This window comes from Pseudopodoces humilis, chromosome 20, assembly GCF_049639895.1.
Source record: "Pseudopodoces humilis isolate 2021_Gansu_Grassland_sample_001 chromosome 20, ASM4963989v1, whole genome shotgun sequence".
NCBI classification, from domain to species: domain Eukaryota; kingdom Metazoa; phylum Chordata; class Aves; order Passeriformes; family Paridae; genus Pseudopodoces; species Pseudopodoces humilis.
In genome coordinates, this window is record NC_142219.1 from 1,980,194 (window position 1) to 2,007,999 (window position 27,806).

At 54.6% G+C, this 27,806-nt stretch overlaps 1 protein-coding gene across 12 annotated transcripts in view; it reads left to right on the plus strand.

Moving 5' to 3' along the window:
• Positions 1–27,806, plus strand: part of NCOR2 (nuclear receptor corepressor 2) — a 227,114-nt gene that overhangs the window by 192,337 nt on the left and 6,971 nt on the right. For all 12 annotated transcript variants that reach the window (XM_014253798.2, XM_088064925.1, XM_088064926.1 and 9 more), the window contains exons 21-43: positions 2,046–2,166; positions 3,073–3,310; positions 7,846–8,001; positions 8,202–8,341; positions 8,423–8,528; positions 9,203–9,307; positions 10,168–10,271; positions 12,591–12,741; positions 16,217–16,369; positions 16,743–16,829; positions 17,233–17,507; positions 18,254–18,617; positions 19,359–19,586; positions 19,683–19,928; positions 20,068–20,217; positions 20,633–20,773; positions 20,883–21,045; positions 21,593–22,026; positions 24,342–24,485; positions 24,606–24,748; positions 25,088–25,281; positions 26,694–26,831; positions 27,104–27,249. In XM_014253798.2, coding sequence (XP_014109273.2) covers positions 2,046–2,166; positions 3,073–3,310; positions 7,846–8,001; positions 8,202–8,341; positions 8,423–8,528; positions 9,203–9,307; positions 10,168–10,271; positions 12,591–12,741; positions 16,217–16,369; positions 16,743–16,829; positions 17,233–17,507; positions 18,254–18,617; positions 19,359–19,586; positions 19,683–19,928; positions 20,068–20,217; positions 20,633–20,773; positions 20,883–21,045; positions 21,593–22,026; positions 24,342–24,485; positions 24,606–24,748; positions 25,088–25,281; positions 26,694–26,831; positions 27,104–27,249 — 4,127 coding nt within the window. The remainder of the gene's footprint in view (positions 1–2,045; positions 2,167–3,072; positions 3,311–7,845; positions 8,002–8,201; positions 8,342–8,422; positions 8,529–9,202; positions 9,308–10,167; positions 10,272–12,590; positions 12,742–16,216; positions 16,370–16,742; positions 16,830–17,232; positions 17,508–18,253; positions 18,618–19,358; positions 19,587–19,682; positions 19,929–20,067; positions 20,218–20,632; positions 20,774–20,882; positions 21,046–21,592; positions 22,027–24,341; positions 24,486–24,605; positions 24,749–25,087; positions 25,282–26,693; positions 26,832–27,103; positions 27,250–27,806) is intronic.

A 27,806-nucleotide genomic window follows, 5' to 3' on the forward strand; every position in this document is an offset into this window, starting at 1 on the left:
AAGATGTGGTTCAGCAGGAGGTCACGCCAGATGGGGACAAGTGAGGGAGGCCACACGCAGCTACCGCTGCTGACCTGCAGCATGGTGAGGAGACACCTGCACCGACCAGCTCGGTGCTGCATGTCCCATTGCTGGCTCAGCTCGAGGTGCAGGGACTCTGCCAGGCCAGTGCCATGTTGGAGCCATGTCTCTGGCTCGGGGAAGCCCATTGTGGGGGTCTGGTAGCCACTGCCTTCACACAGCTACTATGCAGTCGTGTTTGGCTGGGTTGTGTATCAGTGTGTTAGATCATCTGGAAGTTAAATTAGTCCCCATCCGTCTCCGTGGCAGAAGGAGAAAGAGTACAGGAAATGCAGTGTCATGGTCATCCCCAAAGCTTTGTGCCTGGGAGGGCACATTTCCACACTGCTGAGGCTCAGCTGTGACCCCTTCCTGCTCTCTTTTCCCATCCTTCCCAATGCCATCAGCCATCTTAAGGCACTGGTCCTTGGGTTTGGGAGGTGCTGGGTTGGCAGCAGCTGGATAAGAGACGCCAAGAATCGTTCATATGGTGATTTCCAGAGCAAAGCACCCAACAGACATCCCATTGTCTGGCGCAAGATCTGCTGGGAGGGACGTACGTAATTAGGCAATTTGCATAGTGATGAATTTAATACTGACTTTGGCTTCCGAAGCATCAGGATCCTGGAGGGCTTCAGGAAACCTGAAGATCTTGAGGGTGCTTAAAGGGACTTTAAAAGGGTGCTTAAATGTACCTCTTCAAGCACCACTGAGTGCATGAAGCAGCTGCTGGGGTGGCAGTTCCACAGCTCAGCGTGAAGGTCTCAGGGACAAGTGCTGGGTGCCCTTGTCCCCAGCCCTGTGTCTCAGCAGATTTTGAGGCATTACACCCTTCCAGGAGTGTGACTTCACAGCAGCCATGTGGCTCCACAGGCTGACATCATTGGGATTATTTAGGGAAGAGTTCAAATTTGCTGTCCCTTGGCTGGTTTGCTCTGGGTGCCTAACCCTGGTCTCAGTGTGGATGTGGGTCCCTTCCCCTCTGATGCCAGGCCCTGTGCAGGGTGAGGGCCGGGGCAGTCCCAGCACCATCGTGAGTTTATTCCCCGCACATGGCCCCGCCACGCTTGTTTATTCATCCAAGGGTGAGCATGGAATGACCTTGAAATTTATAGGCTGAGGAGAGCGCTGAAATAACAGCTAAAATAAACAAATCAAGCTGTAAAGCTTGAAAACTATGAACTGGCTTCAACAAATTGGAGTCAGGAGGGAGAGAAAGCAGAGATGGCCTGGACAGATGTGGTCCCTGAGGTCTCAGCATAAGCTCAGGAGCTGGACACGCTGAGGGTTTGACCCATGGGCTTTGCCTCCATCCCACCCCGTTTTGGTGGCACCGTGGGGATGTTCCCCACGTTTGCACAGAGGCTCTGCACGGCTGGCTGAGTGTCTGCCAGGCAGTTTAAACAGCAGAGGGGAAGAGCAAGTGGTGAGGGTGCAGGGCTGCACAGCTGCTGGGCTGCTGAGTACCAAATCCCATCCAAATCCAGCCTCTAGTCTACCAGGTGACCCAAGGGTCTGCACATGGTGGCTTGCCCTGGCTTTAGCACCTTGATAAAAGACAGTCCTTGAGGAAGAGCATGAAGCTGATCCCCAGCCCTGGGTGAGCCCTACATGTGAGCTCTGGAGGGTAGCATGATGTCCAAATGAAATCTGAACTGGTCCCCTCCCTCCATAACACCCAGCTCTGGAGTCCATTTTTCCTCAGGTTTATTCTGGACAGCAGCAGATTTGCTAGAAATAGCGTGGGGATGAGGAAAAGTAGGCTCAAGAGTCACTTGAGCCAGACATAAGGGTCTTCTTTAAACATGTAGTCCCACGGGGGTTGTCTTTGAGCCCAGATTCCCAGCAGCGAGCAGCAGTCAACACGCTCCTCTCTGATGCAGAGGATGTCCTCTGGCTTTGGCAGCACAAACCAGGGATGCAGGGTGTGGGGGAGCCCTGGACCATGGAGCCTGTCTGTGGCTGACACTGTGTTTTGGTTCCAGGTTGCTGTCCCCCCGGCCCAGCCTGCTCAACACCGCCAGCGACGCCAGGCTCAACTCCTCGCCGCAGAAGCCGCTGGACCTGAAGCAGCTGAAGCAGAGAGCTGCTGCCATCCCTCCCATTGTGAGTACCCTGCTGGAGAGGGCTGGGACTGGGAGCACAGCCTGTGCCTCGTGCACACTCCCCCTGGGCTCCGTGGTGTGCGTCAGGATTGCAGGGACGTGTTCATCCCTGGGGATGGCCTCTGGTCCTCAGAGAGCTGTGCCTGGGCGGTGCGAGCCCCCGGCCAGGCAAGGTGCTCCCTGTGCAGAGCGTGTTCCCAGCTGCTGGAGCAGCTCTGCCAGCAGCATTTGGATGTCTCTTGAGCTCTTTTATCAGAAAATCGTGGGAGGTCTGGACAGAAAAAGCTTCTCACTGCCACATGACTGCTGCCTCCCATTGCTTTAAAAAGAAAGAGTGCACCTTCCCAGCCCTGCACTTCATCTCATGCTTGAAGGATATCACCTTCCTCACCCGGGAGCTTTGCTTGGTCTCCCTTTTCGACCACCCAGTAGCCATGTATTGAAAGTACTGATACAGTGGCTTGGGCTGTGAGGAGAAGCAGCCTGGTATCTCTAGGGTCAGCACTGGAGGAGCAGTGACACAGGGTGGGCAGGGAGGAAATCCCTGCTTTGGGGTTTGCATGCTCAGGGAGGATCCATTCCTGATGCTCTTCCAGTTTCACATACTGCAGCTTAAGATGTGGCTGCTGTAATGTAACTTCTGGCAAAAGCTACAAGCACGTAGCTGTAGATTAGAGGTTTTGAACAAGTCTGACTCTTTCCTGTAGTATTACCAGCACAGGTACTCCTTGTCATGGGCTTTTTTAATCTCCTGTGGCTAGTGAGCTTTGAAGCCCTGTTTGGTCTCTGCTAAGACTTGCCATGATAGTGTGGGACAGGGGCTTCTCATAACTCCTGATGTCCTCAAGATTGTTACGGTTGTCAGCAGCACATGAGGAGTGTCACCAATTCTTTTACTGCTTTGCAGATTTCTGAAGGTTTCTCAGAGGGGGTGTTGCAGAGCGGAAGCGCGAAGCCTCAGGTGCCTCCCCACGCCTTGGCTCTCTACCAGCAGCAGATCACAAAAGCCCACGAGTCTGCCCGCGAGGACATGGCCCCCAGCAAGCTCTCACAGTCCCAGCAGCAGCAGGCTGAGAAGGAGCAGCAGCAGCCCAGCAGCAGTCCCAGGGGGAAGAGCCGGAGCCCCAGTGTTGGTGAAAAGGAAGGTAGGGCTGTGTGCGTGTCGGTGCGTTTGTCCGCGCGGAGCAGCTGTACGCAGCCAGCAGCTTTCCCCCTCTTAGGTGAAAGCTTGTTTCGACCCCTGAAAGCTCTATAATAGCATCTTGAGGCAGGACGAGAGAGGCAGGACTAATTTCCCATGTTCATTAGGCAGTACATGATGTCTCGTTGAGCCCACAGCAAACACCGGGCAGTGTGGAGCGCTGAGGAGGTGAAGATTGCCTTTATTAGCGTCTGCCATTCACCAGAGAGCAGAGGGGCCTGGAGGCATGCCAAGGTTCTGGGTACAATGGCTCTTTTCTACCTTGCTGGCTTTCTATAAAGAATGCTTTTAATGCACAGTGGGGACCATTATTTCATTTAAAATCAATGCTAATACTGTGACTCGGAGTCCAAAGGTTCCTGTAAAGATTCCCAGTGCTTTCTCCCCGGAATAGCTCTGATGTGGTTTGGCTGCCTAATGAGCAATTCAGAGGTTCCCACCATAGAGCATCTGAAACATTATTAGCTTGAGCACCTGGGGATCAAGGTTAAGGAGAGACGGGAAGTCCTGATGAGACCATCCTCTAAATGTGTTTTTAATCTGAGTGTTAGAGTCTGTTCCAGTTCAGAGTGTGTCCCTGCCCCCCATAGCCAGCCTGTGGCTCAGTTGAGGAAGATGAGAGGCTTTCACCAATGGCACAGTCAGCAGCAGGGAAGTTGGGCTTGGGTGGGTACAGTGTCCACCAGTGCTGGGTGCTGAGCAGGAATGGGTGCAGCTGCAAAAATCACCTGCTTGTGCATGGAAGAGGAGGGTGGATAAGACTGAACTGAGGAGGCACTGGACTTGGGCTGTGATCTTTGCTGGAAAATCACTGCACTAGTTCACCCTCCAGCAGCCAGGATTGTAGCAGCCTGCTCTGCAGTGTCCAGGCCAGGTAGTTATTCCTCAATCTGTCGTGTCCCTCTGGACAGAAGGATGTGCTCACAAAAAGAGTCGTTGCTGGCACTTGGCCACCACAATTTTTTCAAACAATAAATAGCACCACGTGTGCATCACACCTGAATGTTTTGCATAAAAGCAAGGAAGGTGACTGCTCACCTTGCAAGAAAGGGAGTTTCCCCTAAGCTGAGGTGTTGCCACCCGTGAAGTCCCATTTCCAGTTGATCTTATCCTGCTGTGCTCCTGTTTGCTGCCCAGGTGGAACAATTCCCCTCCAGCTCTTCCCCCACCATTGGCAGGTAATCAGGTTTGATCTCCTGTGCTGTAATCCTGTGCAGATCTGATGCTGCACTGCTCAGCTTCCTTGTGAGCTGGGTGCCACAGGCAGCACTCCACCCCGGAGCTCTGCATCACCCATGTCCCAGTGCTGCAGCTCCAGCTTCCTCCTGGCCACAGGAGGCTGAAGAGGTGAGGTGAGGCAGATTAGTGGGTATGAGGTACAAGGCAGGGTTTAGGGGTTGAAATCACCCACTCCACTCTGCGGTCTGCTGGCACCATTTTCAAGTAAAAGGATCTGTTATCCAGGTGGATCTTTTGTTGCTTTGTTCTCTGCAAAGCACTAATGATATGAAGCACTTTATTCTCTCCTCTGTACAGCTCTGAATCTTTCATGTTAATGAAAGTAATTATGCCTCCCTATATCCCTGCAAACATCTCAGCAGGTCTTGGGCTCCAGCTGTGTGCTCTCCAAGCCCTGTGTGGATGTGCATCTGTGCTGGGTGCCACAGTGGGGCTGGAATACATGTGGACCCCAGGGAGATACAGGCTGGTCTCCCCTGTTCATGATGGGAATGCATCTCTCTTTTGAAAAGCAGCAGGTTGTGATGAGTTACATCAAGAGGAGAAATGAACTCCCCCAAAGCCCTGGTTTCAGTACAAGTATGGACTCAGGCACCGTCTCAGTTCTGTCTCTGCCTCTTGGAACACGTCCTGGCTGTGGGTCAGGGCTTAGAAGGGAGATAGCCAGATAGTCCTGGCAAGTCTGTGTGCATCCCTTCCCTGCTTTCCAAGGCATCCCAGTGAAGTGGCAAGCATCCAGACTGCAGACATCGTGCTGCCACATGGCTCGGAGTTAACAGGGAGAGTCCAGCACAGCCTGCAGAGCCCTCTGGAGAGCAGCCCTGTGCCACCTCTCAGCAAGGGGCTGGCTCCACCAGAGCAGGTACTCCTGTTCCTCCCTGGCTCGATAAGAGAGCTTGAACTCCAGCAACCGCTCCGGAGATTAACATCCTTCACACCGCTCTGGATCCGCTTCAAAGCCACGTCTTGCACACATCCTGGCCGAGGCGTTGGCTGCCTCGCAGCCGCTGGCTGGGGCTGTATCACCTTGGAGGGTGGCCAGCCAGCCATACCTTCCTGAGCACTGCCCTGCCTGCCCTGCCTTCCAAGAGGAACTGCAAATCACGGGGCTGGGCGGAGGCAGGCAGCCCTGCCTGGATCTCACCGACAGGCAGACGGATCCCTTTCCCCAGTGCCGAGTTGCCGTCGGGCGTATCTTTGGTTATCGCTGGGCGGTTGGAGCGCCAGCAGCGTGTTGTGTGCTGATTTAGTTGTGTTTCATTTGGCCTTTGTAGGCAGTGGGGAGCCAAGAGCATTAATTTGGATGACGGATCATATAAACTCTGACTCCTTCGCTCCCATTCCAGGGACTTGATAAACGGTAATAGGAACTCTCTCTTCCCCGTGTAAGTGCTATTTTATCAAAAGCTGGCTGAGTTATAGCCACCCTCTAATGTGGGGGCAATTAGGAACTGGCCACATTTCACAGGCTGGAGAGGCTCACAGGGGAGGGGATGGCTCCCACGGGGAGGGGAGGAGGATGAGGCTCTCCAAGAGCCATCCAGGGTGCACATAGCCTTGGCTGACAGTGCCTTGGTGTCAGGGAGTGTCTTCAGCTGGGAGTTCCCAGCGCTGTTTGCCCCCACATGAGCAGAGCTGAATGGGGCCGAGCTGAAGGGGAGCAGATATGGGAGTGTGGATGTGCCAGAGACTCTCCATCAGTGAGGAGGGTGTGCCTGGATTCCCCTGTGTTGTCAGGATGAAGGGATCCTACATGGGGACAGAAGAGGCCACAGCCAAGGTCTGGTCCCAGCAGGCTGCAGAGGTGTGAATGCCTGCACACCTCTGTGTGCCCAGAATGGATTTCTTCTCTCACTGAGGCGGACAAGAATAATCTCCCAGCTTCTGAGTACACTGAGCATTAATAACGATAATGTAGTAAAGCCTCATTAAATTGGGCCTCTGATAATCTACTTGCCCTATTATTAGGCTTAGCAGGATTCAGCATCTATTTTTATCAAAAATTGATGGTTAAAGGCTGGGTTCATTTGTGATTGCTATTGTTTACTGCCCAGTTTCTAATTTCTGGTCAATGTGAACATTACACAGGTGGATCTGGGGAGGAAGGGCAGTGCAAAATTAAGTGTTTATTGATTACAATCCAATCCTACCAAACCTGCCTCTAATCCATCCAGAAAAGGCTGTCTCATCTGTCTGCTTAGCCAAGCATGAGGATGCACTTGGCATAGAGCTGGTGCAGATCAAGCTTCTCTTTTTCTCAGCATCTTTCAGCACATGGCAGGGTTTAGGTGTCCCCAGCACAACTCCTCCATAATTAAGCTCTTCTTGGCCTTCCATCAGCCTTTTTATAGCCAGGATGAACCCAACCTGGTATCCAGGATGCCCTGAATCCCAGGTAATTGTGGGAGGCTTTCCTGCCTCCAGCCTGTGCCTCACAGAGGACCAGTGAGCCTCCCTCATATCCCTCATTCGGTTGTTCCACAGAGCCCATATCCATCTTTGTTTGCCTTTGACAGTCTCAAGCAGTGTGCATGTCCCAGGTGTTCAGAGAACATCAGTGTGTTATTCCCTTGCTGTCCAAGAAACTGATGCCATTATTTCTGGCCCCTTCCCACAGCCCACAAATGGTTTATAGCCAGGAGACAGCCTTTAAGAGCAGCTGAGCTTTCATGTCCCTATGTGATGATGAGCCTGTCCCTGTAGTGGTGGCCTGGGGCCCACCACAGTGTAGTCACCAGCGAGCTGGTGCCCTCTGGATGTCCCCCATGCAGCAGAGGGATGCCAACATTGATGCTTCTTGGCTTTTACCTCAGGGAAGGATTTGGCAGCATCATCGTTAATCCTCCAGCCTTGCCATGCTGGGAGTTCACTCATGGCCAAGTCCTGGCAAGGAGCTGGGCTCAGCAACCAGCTGCATGCCAAATGCCATCTCTCCTGGGTGAGGTGATGGCACCAGGTCCACGGAGCTTCCTGAGGGCAGTGAGCACCAGCAGTCACCGACACAGATGTCCCACCACACTTGAAATCTGAGTGAAATAAATGCTGTCAAATCCAGGCAGTGACACTGAGCTTTTTCCTTTTAGCGTGGTTGGGGAGTTCAGCCCTCATCACCTCATGGCCAAGTTGGACTGAATTGAAGCCATCTCCTGTGCTTGGAGCTGGCTCTTGCTTCCCTGCCCATGCTCACAGGGACCCCATGCTGGCCACTGACCACGCTGGTTTTTTCTGTGTCCTTTGCAGAAAAGTCCGTGCATTTCTCAGCCATTGCAGAGGCTCAGAAGCTGAGTGCCGAGTCGATGGCTGCCTCCTGCTGGCCCCCTGTTCTGTCCTACCCCCGGGATGTGATCAAAACTTCTCCCCAGGCGGAGCCCCACTTGTTCCAGTATAACCCACCAGGCAAGTAAAACCCAGTGGCTGCGTGGCATGTGCCCTCCCCTGCCTGACGTGGGAGCGAGCACAGAGGCTGTGCTTACAGCCAGTGTCACAGGTGGGGCTATTCCAAGCTCCCAGGGTGGTCTGGTGTGTCTCCCCACTCTGGCTGGGGCAGGTGTAGGGATGTGGTTTGTCACGCAGTGACGTTTGTGTTCTCCTCACAGGACACCCCATCCCACTAAACCTGCATGAGAGCTCTCGCTCAGGGCTGCAGAGACTAGCCAGCATCTCCAACCCTCCTCCCCTCATCTCCTCCACCAAGCACCCCTCTGTGCTGGAGAGATCCGTCGGATCCATTTCCCAGGTAGGGTATTGATAGGTGTGAGCGGTGGGGATGCCTCGCAGGGACCATCAGTTGCTCCAGACCTCTCCTCTTGCCCCACAGGGAATGCCCATCCAGCTCCACACACCCTACAGCCCCGAGCACGCCAAGGTCCCCGTTGGTTCCATCACCATGGGCCTGCCACTAACCATGGATCCCAAGAAACTGGGTAAGGAACTGGGAGACGAGTTGTTTCTCACGTGCTCTGAGAGCAGGAGGGAGTGAGCCTGCCAGAAGCATGGGGGAAAGGAGGAGCACGGGGCACAGCAAGGGAGCACAGAGAGAACTGCTAAGAGGATGAAAGGATTAGTCCATCAGGGGAGCAGAGACACAGGGAGCTAAATTTGTGCAGCATAGGAAAGCAACAACTCGGTCAGGGACGCTTCCCAGCCTATAAATACCCTCCTGCTAGTACTGTGATCGAAGGAAGGAAATATATTGTTGCTCCCCAGGCTGGTAGGATAAAGAGTAAATGGCCTGAAGTGAACAAAGAAAGGGTTTAGTCTGCAGATTTGGAAGCTTTTTCTTAACAGCAGGAGGGAATGGGTGAGGGATCAAACCTGGGGAGGAGGGATATGAGCTCTGTTTCCCCCTGTGTGTTTCCCCCTGTTATAAACCAGCACAGGGTTTTCAGTGTCAGCTCTGGTCCCGGTGTGGGCAGTGCCAGGGCAAAGGATCTGGCTTTGCTCGATGGTGTTTGTGTATTCACCACCCTGGGGAAGCCCATCCCAAAGAGCTGGGGATGGCAAAGGTGCTGAGAAGGTGCTGCCTCCGGGCTGGCACAGCCAAGGGCTGTGGCCCCGTGTCCTGCACCTCTGCTGATACATGCTTAATGTTTTCCAGTGCCTTTTCCTGGAGTAAAGCAGGAACAACTTTCTCCTAGAAGCCAGGCCAGCCAGCCAGAAAGTCTGGTTCTGCAGCCATCCCAGGAGGGCTCCATCCTGCGGGGTGAGGACCTGGAGCGGGAGGCGCGTGCCCCAGCTGTGGGGAGGGAGGGATGCTGGCACTGCCAAGCTTGGTGAATGGCACACTGGCTGCAGCTGCCCAGTGATCTCAGGTTTGACTTCTGCAATTGTGCCCAGCCATAGGCGTCTCTTTGCCCCTTTTCTCTGCCTCCACAAATCGGGGACTCGGGCGTTGATTCTGGTGGAGGTTTTGTGTTCAAAGGGCACCTGGAAATCTGTTGCTTAAGACAAAGGAAGAACTGTTTAAATTACATTAATCGGTATTTTCACACTCTTCATTGTTGCTGATGCAGCGGGACAGGGACCCTGTTTTGGTTAAATACAGCCCTCATGGGCTTCTTTCCCCATTAGCCAGACAGAAGGAAATTAATGCAAAGGTGTTGCTTTATAGTGAAAATTCTGGTTTGTGAACACCCCCGGTAAGACAAGTCAGGAGCCCTGAGTGCAGTGGGCTGGCTCCAACCCAGGACAGATCTGTGTGAATGAACTCAAGCCACCCTGAGCTGCATCTTGCCACAGATCTGCTCTGATCACATCAGGAGAGGCTGAGCCAGGCTGTGCTTTATCCCAGGCTCATAAATCTGCCTGGCACCTCCACAAAGACAGTGGGGAGCTGATAGCTTCAAAATACCTGTATTTTACCTCCTCACAGGGCTGGGTTTCTCAGGAGACTTGGCACAAAGGGTTCTGCAAAGCTTGGGATTGAGCACTGACAGCTCTTGGAGGGTATCCCCTCCAGTACCCAGAGACTGGGTCAAATGCTGCACTTGGTAGTCTCAGCCCCATGGGTTTTGTGCTGAGCAGCAAATCCAGCCCCCAGCTCACAGGTTTTATGTCCTACAGGTACTTCCCTCAGCTCTGCCTCGGGAGGAAGCATCACCAAAGGAACACCCACATCCAGACCCCCTCCGGAGTCGCCCATCACCTACCGAGGGTCCATCACACACGTAAGTCTCTTGTCTGCCCTGGGTGCTGGACATGGGCTCTGGGGGTTTGTGGGGCACACTGGGTGTGCAGGACAGAGCTGTGCAGCAGCTCTGGGATGCTCCCACCCCATGGAGCTCCTGGAGAGGTCTGCAAACAGCCCCCACTCGGGATGGCACCAGCGGCATCCCATGAGTGAAGACTGCAGAAGAGCAGAGCCCAACAAACCCGGCTTTGCCTTTTGTAGCTATCAAAAACAGGAGCAAAAGCAGCTGTAAATGGCCCTGGCAAAATCATCTTGCCAGGGCAGGGAAATGGAGGAGAGCAAAGGAGATGGGGGGAGGGCCCAGGCCAGGTGGAGGGGGAAGGAGGCTGTGAGGGGCAGGTAAGGGAGCGAGAGCTCCTGCCAGGGCTGAGCGTGCTGTGCTGGGGGTCCTGCCCAAAGGCTCTTCAGCAGGAAGATACTTTGGCCTTAATCTCCACCATCCATCTTCAGAAGAGCAGCTGGCAAGCGGGCGATAGTTTCTTGCAGTGTGAGTTATTGCTCATCTGGTAACAGAGCGGAGAGCATTAAAAAAAAAATATCTGTTTCCCGTGAGGATTTTATCTGGCCATCATTCAGATATTTAAAGACATTCAGGCTCCAGTTTTTGCCTGCCTTCTTCAAGGAGGATGGCCGTGTTCACTTTGGCCCTGGGGACCTGATCCTGAATCCTGGCCCAGAGCAAAGGCTTAGCTTGCCTTGTGTGCAACAACTGCCAGGAGTGGGTGCTCAGGGGCTGTAAATAACCCATCAGAACAAACACTTGCTCCATCCTCTCAGATGCAGCAGCTGTGGGCAGCAATGGGTGGGTGTGAAGGACCTTAAGCACCATGTGCCAGTTCAGGAGATCAGCAGAGTTTGCTGAGATGCTGTTTTGCATCCAGTTAATGAATCCAGCCAGCTAATGAATCCATCCAGATTCTTTTGTTTGGCTTGGGATTAAGGTACCAAGCCCAGACCCAGGGCATTGCCTGGCGCTCCTGCTGGCCCAGCTGCCTGCATCCCTCTGCTCCTGCAGGGGAGAAGGAGCCCTCTGTTCTGGCAGCAACTCCTGGTACCAGAGCTGATACTTGATCTCAGATTAGTCATCCGGTTCACAGGAAGCAGATCTTGAATATATACTCTCTGCTCTGAAGCCATCTGTCATCACTTGCTTTCACATCCCCTTGGAGCAGGTCTGTGGAAGGGAGGTGACTTACCTGGGGCTGGGAGAGCCATTACCAGGTAATGGCCCAGATCCACTGCAAGGGTGAATGACCAGAGCACTGAACCCACCTTCTGGCATGTCCTGGCCTGAGGGCTTGGTAAAAAGCAGGGGTGGGGATGAATGCCTGAATGGCACAACCTGGAAGCACTGGCAGAGCTGGCAGGGGCACTGTGTCCCCAAGGCTTCCCCCAGGCATCAGTCCCTGGTTCAGGGTTAATTGAGCTGAGTAGGCAGGTGTCAGTCAAGAGTGTTACTGACAGCACTGTGCATTCCCAGAGATGGGAAAGGGGGACTGTCACCCCATGGTGGCTGTTCCCAGTTGGCACCGATGGGTGACAGTGGCAGAAGGGTGTTAATCACCAGCGACTCCTCAGGGACATCCAGCTCCGTGTGTTTTGAAGGGGATTCGGGTGGCAGGTGCTGTGAGCTGTGTCTGTCTGTGGCGAGGGAGAGGTTTCAGTTCACACTGGTGTGTGTGGGGAGCCTGCTGCTGTTCCTGTTGGAGAGCTGGGGCAGGCTCTGCTCCCTGACCTGCTCCGGGACCGGTTTCGTTGTCGCCTGCCGTCTCGCCCGGGCACGCTGCCAGCCGCCAGCTCCCGCACGCAGGCAGCTCACTGAAGGTCATGCTGCTGCCAGCAGATGTGCCTGGGTGGGCAGGACATCTCTGTGGCTCCTGTGCCAAGCTGGGGAAATAGGCTGTAGGGAAAAAGCTGGTGCTGGAGCAGTGCCTGCTGTCACTAAGGCGTCCCCAGGAGAGCACCGGCCCTGTCCTTCAAACCTGGGGAGAGGGAGCAGGCCGGGTAGCTTACTCCAAAACACATGGGGTGAGAGCTGCTGCTCTGGAGGTCTGTGCTCTCCTCATCCTCTGCCTCTTCCCAGCAGCCTCACACAGATCACGTACCTTTTTACCGCTCCTCGTTATCATTCTCATCAATAATTAAGCTGCAAGTCCCTCGCTGTTGGCTGCGCCAGGAAGCGGAGGCCGGGTGTGCTCCCCGCGCTCAGCTTCCCGCGAGGAACAGCCTGTCCCCGCACGGCGTTCGCTTAATTGCTTGTGACACTGTTAAATATGGATCTTGGTGGCTTTCCAAGGGCACCCCGGCAGAAGTGCTGTACAAAGGAACCATTACCAGGATAATCGGAGAAGACAGCCCCAGCAGAGCAGAGAAGGCGAGGGAGGATGCCGTGCCCAAAGGACATGTCATCTACGAAGGGAAGAAAGGCCACGTGCTGTCCTATGAGGGTAAGTCCTAATCCTCTCTGCCTTTTTAGGGCAGATGCCAGGGGTTTGTGCCACTGTGGCTGGGACTTGGGAACTATTTGAGGAAAGGCTGACAAAGTACAACGGGCCAGCCTCATGTCTTTGCTTCCAGTGTTTCTCTCCCTTCCCACCCTGGTGCCCTGTGACCGTCTGTCCCAGGTGTCTTGTCTTAGAGGTGGCAGGCAGGGTTGCAATGATTTTGGGAAACAGGGAAGAGGAGAGGACCAGATTGGAAGGTGTTACGTTCATCCCTAGCACCCGGTGCTGGAGGAGGGGGACTGATGGAAAACATTATGAGAGAACTCCCAAACTCTCAGGCCAAGGTGGACTCACAAACCTGCAAGATGGAGGCAAGTCAGGTAGTTCAGCATAAAGGTTTATTTGGATGTCAGATTCTCACCTGCATTGACTTGGGCACTGTGAGGCTTTTCCAGCATGGGGCTGCCCTGCAGGAATCCTCCTGGGCCCAGGCTCAGTGTCTGGTGAGCTTTGCTAGAGCTGCTGGAGGTGGTGAAGCCATTCCTGCATCCACAAGGAGCCTGTCTGGGGATGTGCTGGCTGCTGCCACAGCCCCACAGCTCGGGAACGCTTTTCCTCGGTAACTGCCGGCGGAGCCTCGCTGCATTAGTGGTACCAGCAGGTGGTCACCAGCTGCTCCTGCCTGCTCAGCCCATCACAGCACTGGCCATCAGAGCTGCTCTGCATGTCCTGGTGCCTCCCGTTGGAGATAAGCAGATGTTGCTCTCCAGTGAGGCTGGAAACAGCTCCATTCTTGTCTTTCACCGTGTGCTGGGTCAGGCATCTCTGTTGTGGAGCTGGACTCCTGCTGGCTTGCACCTCAGGAAGAGCTGACCTAGAGATGCTGCAGCCCTGAATCCTCTTGGGGTAAAGTGCTGGTGTGTGCTTTGATGTGCATGGGGATGGTCATCCTCATGTGTCCCCTCTTCTCAGTTGAGTTTGGAGATGACTGTGGAGCTGATCCCAGCCTCAGCTGCCTCAGTAGGTGTCTCTGGCAAGCTGCAGTGCTGCCTGAGCCCTCTGCCTCCCTCCCTGGGGCACAGGATCCATTCCAGCATGGCAGCCTGGGCTCTGTGGGCAGTGCTGCAGGCACTGTGTCCCACTGAAGTCCCTTTCCTCATGCCCAGAAGTGCAGGCAGCTTGTTTCACCATGGGCTGGGTTGTTTTGTCCAGGTCTGGAGGCAGAGGGTTCAGGTCAGGCCATGGGGACAACTCTCAAGCCCCAGCTGATGTCACCTTTGTGCGTGTGCTGGGACCACAGGGACCTTCCAGGACAGGGCTCTGTGCTGTGCCTCTCGCCTGCCACATGGAAACTGGCCCATAGCGTGTCCCCCCGGCTCCACTGTCAACTCTAGCCCAGATAAGAAATGTCACAGTGGAAGACTTGTGTCTGGATGCCCTTTGGGACAGTTGGCAAGGCTTGGACCAGGGAGGATGCAGGAAGTGTTTCAGGACTTGTTTGTGCAAGAAGCTATTTTAATCACCTCTGTCCAGGCTGGGGGGTCAAACGAGGCTGGTCTCAGAAATAGCACCATCAGGGAGAGATGGGGAGGGCTCCTGGCAGTGCGGGCTGCCCGTACCCAGAGCTGGGATCCCACTCCAGACAATGAGGGAGAGCTGCAGACCAAACTCTCCCCTGTTATTCGTGTCAGCCTGAGTCTCCTTGACTGCAGCCTGTGTCAGTCACCTCTCATGCTACCCCCCATGGACACAGATGAGGAATTAATTACTTCCTCTCCCCAGCAGCCTTTTACATGCTTGATAGTGTTTATCACATCCCAAGTGATCCCACGAGCTGCTGCAGCCTTGCCAGCCCTGCCTCTCTCCTTCCCCCTGTAGAGCCCAGCGAGGCTGAGCAGCACAGGAACAGAAGAGTTAAAAAAAAAAAAAAATTAAATAAGAAAACTGAAACTGTCGGTGATTATGAATTTTGGCAAGCAGAAAAAAAATTGCAAATTCTTTAGTGTCATGAGGGTGCTTAAAATAAAAGAGCTGTAATGAGACGAGATCCTGTAGCATGTGTGAGCTGAATTGTGCTAGATTGGTTATTCTCATCCTGCATATGATTGCTGATGGCTTCTGCAAGGCGAGGGACGTGGGTTTGGAATGGTTTTCTTTCTGTTTAGTCTCTCTTCTCCCTCGCGCCCTCCCCCTGCTTCCCGGTGGTACAAAGGGTGCCTGGGAGCACGTCCCCTCCTGCAGAAGGGCTGGTGGCAACAGATGTGCCTTGATGACAGGGTGCAGGCACATCACCCGCGTGCTGCTTGGCTGATTCTGAATGTCACCCCCGGATTTCTCCTGTCAAATGGAGCTGAAGCAAAGGCTCAGGCACGGACCCCCTCTTGTTTCCCCACACACAGCCCCAAACACTTTGTGGATTGAGTGGGTGCTGATTGCGGAAACCAACAGTGGGTGTGAAGTTGTAATAATCCCATTTTATTAATTACTGGTTTTGCCAAGGAGGAGTTTTGTTCCTGATTGTCCACAATAGAATGAATGTTTTTAACTTCCCTGCTTTCTCTAATTGTACAACCACCTTCTCTGCCCACAAAGAGGAGGATCAGGGCACTGGCAATCCTTGGCAAGGGCAGCCTGGCCAGGGATGATGGGCAGAGGCGTTTGTCTCTCCTAGCTGACATCCTGCTTGGAGCTCATGGCATAAACCCTAGGCATTCAGCTGGATCAGAAGCTGCTGAATTCACAGCTCGCTGCACATGATGGGTGCCCGTGGCCTGGGGTGGGCGTGATGCTGCCTGGCACGGGCAGGGCTGGGCTGGGGCTGGGGCTGTAGCTCAGGACAGATATCCACTGCTTGTTTGCAGGGAACCTGCTCCAGCTTGGGTCAGGGGGCAGTCAGTGGTGTCTCCTCGCTCTAGCGCTCACTCCATCAGTCCTGCTTTGCACCATCTCTCCCAGTTCCTGTGTGTGCTCGGTGCTGTTTCAAAGGAATCATTCTCAGCTTTGCTTCTTCTCCGTTTTCCCTGATTTTCTCACCCAGGGAGTGTCTCGGCAAATGTTAAGGCTGGCCAAGATCCCAAACAGTAGGTGTCTAGCAAAAATCAAAACAAACAGGGAAAAAAACAGAAACTCCCCAGACCCAAAGAGCCAAGTTCAGTGGAACTGCAGCTGCTCCCACGGACTCGGGGCTGTCCTGCTGCCTACAGGATGGCCCCACCAGGGAGGGAGAGAATGGTACACGACAGGGTGGATGCTCCTACCCAAGAGGGAGGCACAGATCTGGAGTCTGAGGCAGGCAGGGAGGGGAGAAAACAGCAGCTGAATTTCCTGGAAGCCAATCCTGTGCAATGATTCTGGCACTGCTTAGCTGTGGCTGATGCTGGGATGGGATCTGACCCCTCAGCAACGCACACAAACAGCAGTAAACACCCTCTCTTGGCCCGTGCTGACTTTTCATGCCTCTTGGTGTTCCTTCCCACAGGTGGAGTTGCTGCTTCTCAGTGTCCCAAAGAAGACAGCAGGAGCTCGGGAGTTTCCCATGAGACCACAGGAACTAAGAGGACCTATGATATGATGGAGGGGAGGATCAGCCGGGGCTTATCAGCCCGTGATACCTTATCTACCAGCATTGAAGGTGGGTCTGGGTGAAACCTTTCACCTGTGTTATTCTAGTGACCTGTGGAGATCTCATCTTGTCTCCTGTCTACCTGATGCATCTTCCTGTGCCAGTGTTCTGGCAGGGGTTAGCTGGTATCCCAACAGGACAGCATGAGAAAAAAACAGAATGTAGGCTGGCCTTTTTGCCTTGAGTGTCTGTCCTGACAGACCAGCTCCAGGAATACAAAAGAAAAAAGAAGCACATTTTGAAAAATGGAAAAAAATTAATAATTTAGAAATTGTTGGCATTTACCCTTGTTGTCCCAGGCATCCCTGGTAACACTGTCATGTATTCATTGTAAGTTAACTCCTGTGTCACAGCCTGACGTTCCCTCTTGGATCTTTCCTAGGTCTCATGGGTCGAGCGATCCCTCCAGACCGACACAGTCCCCATAACCTAAAGGAGCAGCATCACATGCGAGGCTCGATTACACAAGGTAAAGCCTGCGAGCACAGGATGGGCATGGACAGGAGGAAGCAGGGATGGGCACATCAAGGTCCAGCTGCAGATCTTTGCATCCCCTGCTTTGTGCTCAGATTTTCAGTCTTGCTCAGCTTCTACCAACCTAAATTCTGCCAAAGTCAGGGACAAAATTGTCAGTGATTTGCATGAAGCAGGTTGAAATTAGTGTGAAATGAGTGCAGAAAGTGGTGGTAGATGTGAGGTGGACCAGCTGCATTAGTGGTATAGTTGCTCTGTGGGCTCAGTTGGGTGCCAGGCCCTGAGTTACACATGTTAACTAGAGACCCCCTAGAAGTGAGCATCTGCACAGGGACTGGGACTCCAGGGTCTGCCTGGGGAGTCACCCTCTGCATCCATCATCTGCTTGGGGGTTGCAGGAATACCTCGGTCCTATGTGGAGGCCCATGAGGACTACCTCAGAAGAGAAGCCAAACAGCTCAAGAGGGAAAACACTCCACCAAGGGACTTATCTGATGCCTACAAGGTCAGATCTCACGATCTGACTCCTCTGAAAATGAAATCAGCCCATGAAGACCTGGTAGCCACAGTGAAAGAAGCAGGAAGATCAATCCATGAGATTCCCCGGGAGGAGCTGAGGCGGACGCCGGACATCTCTCTGGCCAGACCTCTGAAGGAAGGTTCCATCACGCAGGTGAGTATGGAGTGAACAGCAGATGAGATCAGTCCTGTTCAGCTGCTGCTTTTGCACAGATCCTGGGAGTCACTCCCAAGATAAAAGGAGAGCAGAGACATCTTTGTGTTGCATCACTGGTAAGAACTGACGCTCTGCTTGGGTACAGGTTGTCCTGACTCATCCTTTGAAGGGATCCCTTCCAACCCAAAGCATCCTATAATCTTTCCACACAGATAAATACAAAACCCAGGGAACCCCTGGCACGTTAAGAAAGCAATGATCAAACAAAAGGGGACGCATTTGCCTCTTTGTCAAGGACAGAGTCAAATCAGTGCCCTCAGCATTTGTGACTTGGTCTCCTCCCTTCATGGGCAAGTGGGAACCCAGCAGGGCCAGTAGTTCAGATGAAACGTGGCATGCTATCTCCTGTTGGTCTCCAAATATTTGCAGGGTTCCCATGGCACGTTGCAGTCCTATCCCATTTCACAGTGTGTAGGAGAGAGGCGTGATGGGCACAGCCAGCCTTCGGCAGTGACTCATCATCGTCTTGTTGGAGCACAACAAGACATGCAAGCTGGGCCCTCCACCCTGCCCTGTGCTGGGTGGTTATCTCTGCCCTGCCGATGGTTGTTGGCTGTTTGACTGAGAGAACTTTGTTGACCCACTGAACGAGGCATCCTGAGTCCTGTTGAAACTCGGTGGGATTCAGTCACTGGGCTCCTGTTCTAGGCCCCTTTGACGACCCCTCTGTCTCCTGTCCCCAGGGTACCCCACTGAAGTACGACAGCGGCTCTTCCTCGTCCAGTACCAAAAAGCACGATGTGCGGTCCATCATCGGCAGTCCCGGCAGGACTTTTCACTCTGTGCATTCTCTGGATGTCATCCAAGACCCGAGGAATCTGGAAAGAGCTTACGAAGAGAGCCTGAAAAACAGGCCAAGCCCTGTGACAAACTCAGGTGGCTCCATTGCCAGAGGGGCTCCTGTGATTGTGCCCGAGCCGGGCAAGCCCCACCAGAGTGCCCTTGGCTATGAGGACCACCAGGCAGGGCACAGCACGGCCTTCAGCAGCCACTTGCACAGGGGGTCTCCGGTCTCCACACGGGAGTCCACGCCGCGGCAGCACGAAGGTACTTGGCAAACCTTTAACCTGAAGGTAAAATTCCTGCCAGCCGAGCGGGTGAGGTGTGCGGGAGGTGGCTGCTGACCCCACCTGCCCGAGCAGCTCCCAGCAGGTGCCTGTTGAACCCGTTCTTCCCAGCACCCCACGCCCACGGCTGACTCATGGTGCTGGGGTGGCTGCCAGGGACAGCTCAGCGCCCTTCCTGGGGGTGCTCACACTGTTGAAGTGAGGGCACCTCACCTGCAGCAGGGTAACCAAAGGGAGACTTGGGCCAAAGCTGGTGAAGCCACTGGTGTTTCCAAAGTGTCCTGCCTGTCCCAGCAGTGGCCCACAAGCACTCTTTTCCATAGGTGGGTGGGAAAGCGGTGCTTGGGACACCGCGTGGGAGAGGTTCACACTTCTCACTAACACCAGCAGTGACCTCCTTGTGCTGAAGAGCGTGGCAGCAAGGCTGCATCACCATCTGCTTGTGCAGGCCAGGGCGAGTGCACAGATTGCCCAGCATGGATGTGCTGGGCTGGAGGGATGATTTGGGAAAAGCCTCTCTCCCAGGGGACAACTGGGACTTGGCTCACCTCGACCTTGCTGGTGTAACAGGGCATGGCAGTGCAGGGAGGAGGGAAAGGTCCCCGGAGTTCAGGGTAGCTACGATTGACCCTGTGGGACATGCTTGGCCAGAGGCATCCCTCAGGGACACGGCTTGGCCACAGTGCTCAGTCTCTGACTCATTTCCTTCTGCTCTCTGCAGGGAGCATCACTGCTGGGAAGCCAGTGTCCCAGGACAGAAAGATCACCCCCACATCGAGAGAGCTCACCAACTCCAAGTCTCCGCACGCCCCCGTGCCCGACCACCACCACCCCATCTCCCCGTACGAGCACCTGCTCCGCGGCGTCAGCGGCGTCGATCTGTACCGAGGACACATCCCGCTGCCTTTCGACCCCGCCGCCATCCCCAGGGGAATCCAACTGGAAGCAGGTACCTTGGTTGGGGGCCCAGTCTGTTATTTTCCTTCTCACGCTGCAAAAGCCTGAGGTCTCTGAGGCTTCACATCTGCATCCTTTTCTCTCCCAGCTGCTGCTTACTACCTGCCAAGGCATCTGGCTCCGAGCCCCACGTACCCACACCTGTACCCCCCGTACCTCATCCGGGGCTACCCGGACACGGCTGCCATGGAGAACCGCCAGACCATCATCAACGACTACATCACGTCGCAGCAGATGCACCACAACGCCGCAGCCACGGCCATGGCGCAGCGGGCGGACATGCTGCGCGGGCTGTCGCCCCGGGAGCCCTCCCTCGCCCTCAACTATGCAGCAGGTCCTCCCAGCACGGCATTTTGGGATTTGGGAGCAGGATGGGAGGAGGAGGCTGGGTCAGGCTGGCACTGCCAGCTCCAGCACGGCCAAGCTGCAGCAGTTCAGCCTTGTCCTGACAGTTCTCTTGCTTCTCTTTGCAGGCATCATCGACCTGTCCCAAGTGCCACACCTGCCTGTCCTCGTGCCCCCTACCCCTGGCACCTCTGCCACCACCATGGACCGCATCACTTACATCCCTGGACCCCCCCAGACCTTCGGCAGCCGGCACAGCAGCTCCCCGCTCTCCCCAGGTAATGCTGGAGGTTGCTTTTTCAGTGGGGAAAATGGTTGAGCAGGATGCTCATAACCAATCCAAGCCCATGGGCTCAGCATGCCAGGACAGTTTGGGAGACCCCAAATTAATCTCACTCAGGGACTGAGTCCCTCTCTTCCTGCTTGTTGAGGGCTTCCTTGCTTTTCCTCCTTCTTCCCCCAAGCAAACAGCTTTGTGGAAGGTCGTGCCCTGGAGACAGTGCCAGGACAGCTATTCCATGGTTTGTCTGGGTTTTGTCACGCTGGTTGCCCTCGTCTGTTCTGCTCCAGGTGACCTTGGATGGAGCCATTCCTTATCTGCTCTGCAGACACGGCGATGTGAAGAGCAGGCAGCATTCCCAGGGGGAATTGCTGTGTCTGCAGCCCTCTCACTGCCTTTTGGTTGGGTTTCAGGAGGGCCCACGCACATGACCAAACAGTCAGGATCATCGGTGTCCGAACGGGAACGGGAGCGAGAGCGGGAACGAGAGAGGGAGCGTGAAAAATCCATCCTGGCCTCCACCACAGTGGAGCATGCACCCATCTGGAGACCAGGTAGGCTGGGGAGGAGTCCATCCTCCACCCTGGCACCTGTGCTGGGTGAAGGTGGGGTTAGGGCTGTCAGACAGAGAGCTAAAGAGGCCCTTCCTTGTGCCCTCCCCAGGTACAGAGCAGTCCAGCAGCCGTTCGTCCTCCCACTCTCACAGCCACCAGCACTCTCCCGTCTCACCCCGCACCCACGAGACCATCCAGCAGCGCCCCAGCGTGCTCCACAACACGAGCATGAAGATCATCTCCTCGGAGACCCCCACCCCTTCCGTCCTACGGTACGTTCCCTCCACCGTGGTTTCCAGTGCTTGCCTGGATGGCTGCAGCGGCACTTAACGAGCACCTCTGAGAGGAAGGAGTGAGACTTGTTCTCCCTTCAGTCTCAGTGGAAGCAGGATTGGGGCATTCAGGGAAGTTGTGATGGGGAGAGGCACATTTTGAAGCCCCAATTCTTTTGCTTTCCCTGGTGGCTTTTCCTGCTGCCAGGAGAAAAAGAAGGAAGTGTGCATGTGCCCAAATAGAGGTATTGCTCCTCTTGCCAAACATTGTCTGGTGCTGGAGTTATCAAGGTCTCTGGCACCTGTCCCAGTGGACATGGGTTCTATGTTCTCTAGTCAATGCATTCAGGCCCAGTACTCTGTGGCCAGTTACTGTGGTGGAGGCTCCGTCCAAGCCCCCCTCACTGGCCCTGCATGGCCCAGCGATTTGCTCAGGAGGTCTGGAAGGAGCTCAGCCGTGCAAGGCTGAGCACTGCGGCTCTGGTAACAGCGTTCCCTTTCTCCATTTGCTTCTCTCATCTTGGCCTTGTCTTCATTTTCCTTCCAGATCCTCCTCCACCACTACCACGTCACCGATCCGCTCTGCCGCCTTCCCCTCGGCCTCCACCCTGCGCTCCTCCCTCAGCGCGGCCGACGGCTACGCGGCCCCGCTGGACCCGGCCATCCTGCAGAAAGAGGCCTCGAGGGTGCGGGAGGCCAAGACAGAACGAGCCCAGACTGACAACAACATCTACACCTCAAAGCTGCCCAGCGGGGCCAACCTCGAACAGTCACCTTCGCCCATCAAAGCCATGGAGTCGAGACCTTTGCCCGCCTCCGGACCTGGTTCCTCTCATCACTATGGCAGAGGACAGGGGAAAAGCCAGCAGCACCATCACCCTCTGGACCAGCAGCACGCAGCCTCGGGCTCCGAGCAGCACAGCAGAGAAAAGAGTCAAAGTAAACGCTTCTCCATGCAGGAACAGGAGCTCCGGGCACTCGGTAAGACCACCACGACAGCAGCCAGCTTCATAGATGTAATTATCACACACCAAATGTCTCGTGATAAGGGGCAGCAGGAAAGAGGCTCGCTGAGTAGCAGCTCCACTAGTGATGGTCTGAAATTGGAGGGCAGAGGTGAGAGAGCTGTGGCCTGACACCCATTTTATTTCGTTATTTCTTATTTTTAATTGCACATTTTGTATATTTGATCCATCAGCTCCCCAAGTGTGCTTGTCCCTCTGCTTCCTGGCCATTGTGTTATTCCAGACTTTTTCATTTTTGCATGTTTTAAGCATCTTCCTTTCTCCCAGCCTCTTTTAGTTTTTCCAGTTGCCGAGTCCTGTTTTGCAAATGTGGTCCAATTCCTGGTATTGCTTTTTACAGACAATAGCTATTTGCTAATTTTGATTTCCCCATCCTTAGAAATTCCCAGGCAGTCTGTAAGGAACAGTTGTGGGTAATAAATCAAACGAGCAAAGCAGAGAACTGGGATTGTGAGCGTGACAAGGCTGCTGGCCATCGACTCCCTGCCCATGAGCTGCAGGGTCTCTGAGGGCTTTGTGGGTCTCAGCTTGGATGTGGTCCCTGTGCTTGGGGTGACCTCACTCAGGGTCCTGGTGCTGGATGCTGCCCAAGGTGGGCACCATGGCTGTCCTGGGATCACTCAGCCCAGCCGTGCTCAGCAGCCATTTCCAGAGCAGACCACAAGAACCACCTAAGAGGAATCTTGTGCAAGACACAAAAGCACTGGGATTACTTATTCCAATAGAAAGTGCAGGGAGGGGGATGGATTTCAAGGTCTGGGTCATTCTTGACGGGATCAGCCCAGAGCATTCATCCAGGCACCCACTAGCATGGAGAAGCAACAAGCAGCCTGTGAGGATTTGGTGGGACCCCATCTTCAAGTTGCAGCAGCTGCCTTGGCCATCACTACTGGGTGTTTCTGTCCCTACCTCCTTCCCATAACCCAAGGATGAAGAGGATACAGCAGCATGGCTGGGGAGAAGAGCTGCATCCCATCCCACCTCTCAGTCATGTCTGGTCCTGACATCTAGCAGCGTGTTCCAGGACCATGGATGTGCCTCTGACCATGGTGCACTCCCTGGCTGAGCTTTCCCCACCTTTTTCCTGCCACCTGCTCATCCAGCTGAGCATTGTGCTGTGGAGAGGGGCAGCTCTGCTGTGGCCACAGAGCTTACAGAAAGAAGGTGCTGTTCCTCAGGACCTAACTGTTGGTTAGGAACCTTTCCAGAGCAGGATACTTCATTTTGGGTGAATCTAAAGTGTGGTCCCTTCAGTGCTGACAATGTATGGGGTAATGGGGGATGCTGCATCCCCATCCCCAGTGCAGGGAGGTTCTCCATGGAGTCCTCCCCTCCCTGTGCCTCAGGTACAGGGAGGAACCCTCCAGCAGTGCTGTGGGTTCCCTGCCACATTTGCCTGCTGAGGGCAGTCTCTAGGAATAGAGCCTTAGGAGGGTAAAGGTCTGTGGAGGCAAAAGTTGTGTTGCCAAATGTGCTTGGCTGGAGAGAGGCAAATTTACCTCCTCCAGAGCCCCTCTGCATCTCCTCTGCAGAAGCATAACCCATCCATGCCTCAGTTTCCCCTCTCTGCTGAAAGGTGATGCTTGTCCCTCATTGCAGCTCTACCTGCTTTGATGCACTTTCAGTCTGTGCAGAGGCTTGTGGGGACTTGGTGGACTTCTCAGTGGTAGGTTCATGGTTGAACTCAAGGAGCTTAGAGGTCTTTCCAGCCTAAATGGTTCTCTGAGTCTGTGCAAGGTGTTAAAAAGCAGAGAATGGTCAATTTTTGCCCCTGAGGTTTGTGAGTCCACTGGCTCTGGAGTGGCATCTGGGGCCTCCAGGGTCTCACATCCAGCTTTCAAGTCCCTGGTCATGGCCATGCTGGGCTTGGGGCTTTGCTTGGTAATGCACTTGGAGACCTCTTGTGCAGCCACCTCCACTCTATCTGGGCATCACTGTCCCTCCAGGCATAGTGGGGGTTTCAGTGGGTGGAGAAAATGGGGAAGCAAACTGTGAACCTGCAGAGGTTGGATTTGATCCCTGGATCTCATGCTGTCACCGAGAGCTGCTGAGTGTCCAGTTCTGCAGGAATGAGACATCTCTTCACAGCCGCCATCACCACAGCTGGACATCAGAGGTGGCCCTGCCGTGTGACCTGCCAGGTCTTCTCTCATCTCTTTTTTTCCCCCATTTTGCTGAACACCTGACTCTACTCACAAGCAGTGGTGCAGCAGTGCTAGGGAACAGCTAAATGAGCTCCTGGTTGGTTCTAACTCCCTTCCATTTCCTCAGGCTTTCATGGAGGCTACAGCCCTGAGCGGATGGAAGCCGTGAGTCCCGTGAGCTCGCCCAGCCTGTCCCATGAGAAAGGGGCCAAGCTGCTGCAGGACACAGAGAAGGGGCATGGGGAGCATGACCTGAGGCAGAAGCAGCAAGGTGAGAACAGGGGCTGCCATGGGAGAGCCCAGGCTGGCTGTGCTCCAGTGCTGGGATGACATTTGAAGAAGGGAACACAGATGTCATCTCATTCCTACTTCTCTTCTTGGTGCCCTCCAGGCTCGCTGAAGGCCTCGGCTCCTGAAGCCGCCCACCTGCAGCACCTGCGGCAGCCCGACGGCCCCCAGTGCCAGCCCCTGCAGTCCAGCCAGAGCATCAAGGGCATGAACCAGAGGGTGGTGACGCTGGCCCAGCACATCAGTGTAACTAACCAACCTCATTCACCTCCATCACCTTCCTGCTGGGGCTCCGGGGAGGAGGGAAGAGCTCAGTGAAATGTGTCTGGTGGGGATGGGCTGGGAGTGACGCTGGAGAACCCAACCCCTCTAGCTGGGGGCTGGAGAGCAGGGGGGCAGCACGAGTGTTCAGCCCAGGTGTTTGTGTCCCCAGGAAGCCCATCACAAAAGCTGGTGCAGACAGGAGGCAGAAGTTTGACCTGCAGAGACAAATCAGCCTGTTTCCCTCCTGCTCACCCTCTTAGTTGGGCCCAGCAAGGCCAGGGTCGAAACCGGCCCCATTTCTGACTCTGGTTTCTTCTGCAGGAGGTCATCACGCAGGACTACACGCGCCATCACCCTCAGCAGCTCAACTCCCACATCCAGGCCCCGGTGTACTCGTTCCCCGGCGCGGCGTGCCCGGTGCTGGACCTGCGCCGCACCCCCAGCGAGGCCTACCTGCAGCAGCAGGAGCACACGGCGGCCTCGCGCATCTCCCCGCAGAACGAAGGGGGAAAAAGGTGAGCTCAGAGGCCACCCCGGGCTGGCACAGGTGGGCTTGTGCCAGTCTGAGCTCAGGTGGCTCAGGGAAAGTCGGGTGGGTGCCCTTGGCTTCGTGGCACCGCAGTGAGGGGTTGCACAGGGCAGGTTGGAGTTCGGCATTGCTCTCCCAGGTTTGGTGCTGTGGGGATTCTCTGTTTACACAGCCCAACTCCTTTCTCATCTGGGCATCTTTCCCCTGGGGTGGTGCCTTTGCCATCCCTGTTGTCCTAGAGATGCTCTTTAGACCCCCCCCCCCCTTCAGAGTCCATGCATAATTCCCTTCCTGATCTGGCCAGTGCCACAGCATAGTTTGGGTGGGAAGGGATCTCTTGAGATCATCCAGCCCAACAGTGACCTCTTGAGCAGGTTGTGCTGAGTCGTGGCTGGTTGGGTTCAGAATATCTCCACTGTTGGAGAAAGCATCTCTCTATAGCCAACCTGTTCCCAGCATTTCAGCATTCTTGAAGGAAAAAAGGGTTTCCTTGTGTTGGGATGGAATTTCATGTGCTTTGTTTTTGCCTGTTGCCTCTTGTCCTGTCACTGTTCTCAGTACCTGAACACAGATGATTCCAAAAAACCTGAAGCAACATGTTTTCCATCAGTTCAAAGTTAATTTTATCTTCGTCTTTCACAGTGAATCAGAAGTTTATTAGACACAGGTGCCCTGACAACTGCAGTTGTTCATTTCAGGCACCACCTGTATTCATTTTAAAGTCACTTTCAAATTCCCTTGCTGCTACAAGGCAGGTCTGATTTTTGTTCTATGGAATTAAAAAATGGGTCTGTCTCCCACCCAAACACCCACCCAGATGTATCTAGGAATGAGTGCTGCCTTGTCAGTAAATGGGATTGTTCTTCCCAGCTCGGCCTGGTCCTAGAGTTGGCTTTATAACATGAAGGAAAAGAGCCCAGCCCTGACCACCCAGTGATGAAAAAAACTGGGGAAAAAAGAGAAACCACAGAAAGAACAAAGACGTAAATTCCCAGAACTCGCTGTGAGGAATTCCTCACAGACTTGAGCCTGGCTGTCTCCCAGGCCCTGGCCACGGGCAGGCATCAAGGGCCAGTAGTGATCCTCTCCAAGCTGCCCCAGCTCCAGGCCCCCTCCTGCAGCCACCCAGCTCCTGTGTGGCCCTGACAAGGAGCACAGCAGGTTCTGCCTCTGCTGTGGTCACAAATACAGAGAGTCAAAAGCAGTGTCTCCAAAAGGTTAATGTCACAGCCCTCCTCAGTGATCCAAGTGTCCCTGCCACCAGCAGGTCCCTCCTGGGCTGCTGTGTTCGGGGTGGCTCAGCTCACCAGGGATCCTTCTCCCCCTCCCAAGCCTGAGCTGCTGCACAGGGCCAGGGGCTGTCACAGTGAACCGATGGCATCTCCTGTTGCTGCCCAGGTCCCCGGAGCAGGGCAAGGCGGCCGGGGACAGCTGTATCGAGCCGGTGTCTCCACCAGACGGCGTGGGAGAAGCGGAACACGCCAAGAGCACCCCGTACCCCGTCCTGTTCCGCGAGGGAGAGCCCATGGACCAGAGGTACGGCCTGGGGGCAGCTGGGGATGGGGATGGCTCCACACATGGCCTGGCTGGGGCTGCTTTCCTTGCTGCCCAAAGCTGTGTCACATCCCAGGGGGCTGCATTTGTCACAGCTCTTCGATACCACGGGGTGCATTTATCGTTGGGATAGGGGGAGAGGTTGGAGATGCTGAGTGTCCCAGGAGCTCCCAGCCTGATCCAGAGCAGTTACACTGAGGGAAGAGGCTCTTTAGGTATGTTGGAGAGATTTCCAAGGGTTCTTTGCTCTGCAGGGTGGGGTCCAAGTCCCCAGGAAACAACACTCAGCGTCCAGCTTTCTTCAGCAAGCTGACGGAAAGCAACTCTGCCATGGTGAAGTCCAAGAAGCAGGAGATCATCAAGAAGCTCAGCACGACCAACAAAAACGAGACGGAGTACAGTAAGAACCTGTGGGGAGGCGAATGCAGGGCACCAGGGGAGGAAAGGCCTCGAGGACACATGAAGCAGAGGAGATTTGGGAATGGGTGCTGCTGTGTTAAAAGGCTGGGAGCTCCCAGACAGCTCCATCTGCACTGAAGAATCAGACCAAATGGTCCTTGGGGTCCATCTCAGAATCCAACTCCGAATATTCTGTGATTCTATGAAGTACAAGGTCCAAATGTTTCCTAGAATGCTCTGTGCTGGTGCCAGCAGTGACTGTGTGTATCTGGAGAGGCAATGGGAGACTTCCCAGCCCGCTCTCTGTGCTCTGAGGCTGTCAATCCCACCCGCAGCAGATAACCTCAGTAGGAAAGAAATAATGAGCTGAGCATGGAGGACACTTAAGAGCAATTGATATTTTAATGACTGGCCAGCTAAGCTGAATCCTTCCTCCTTGAGATGCATCTCCCCCCAGCCTTACTTTAAGCCCTACATCAATATTGGTGCAGCTCTGTAAAACTAACCAGGCTGGCTCAGATTAGAAATTCAGCCCGTTCATTCATTAACCGCTAATAG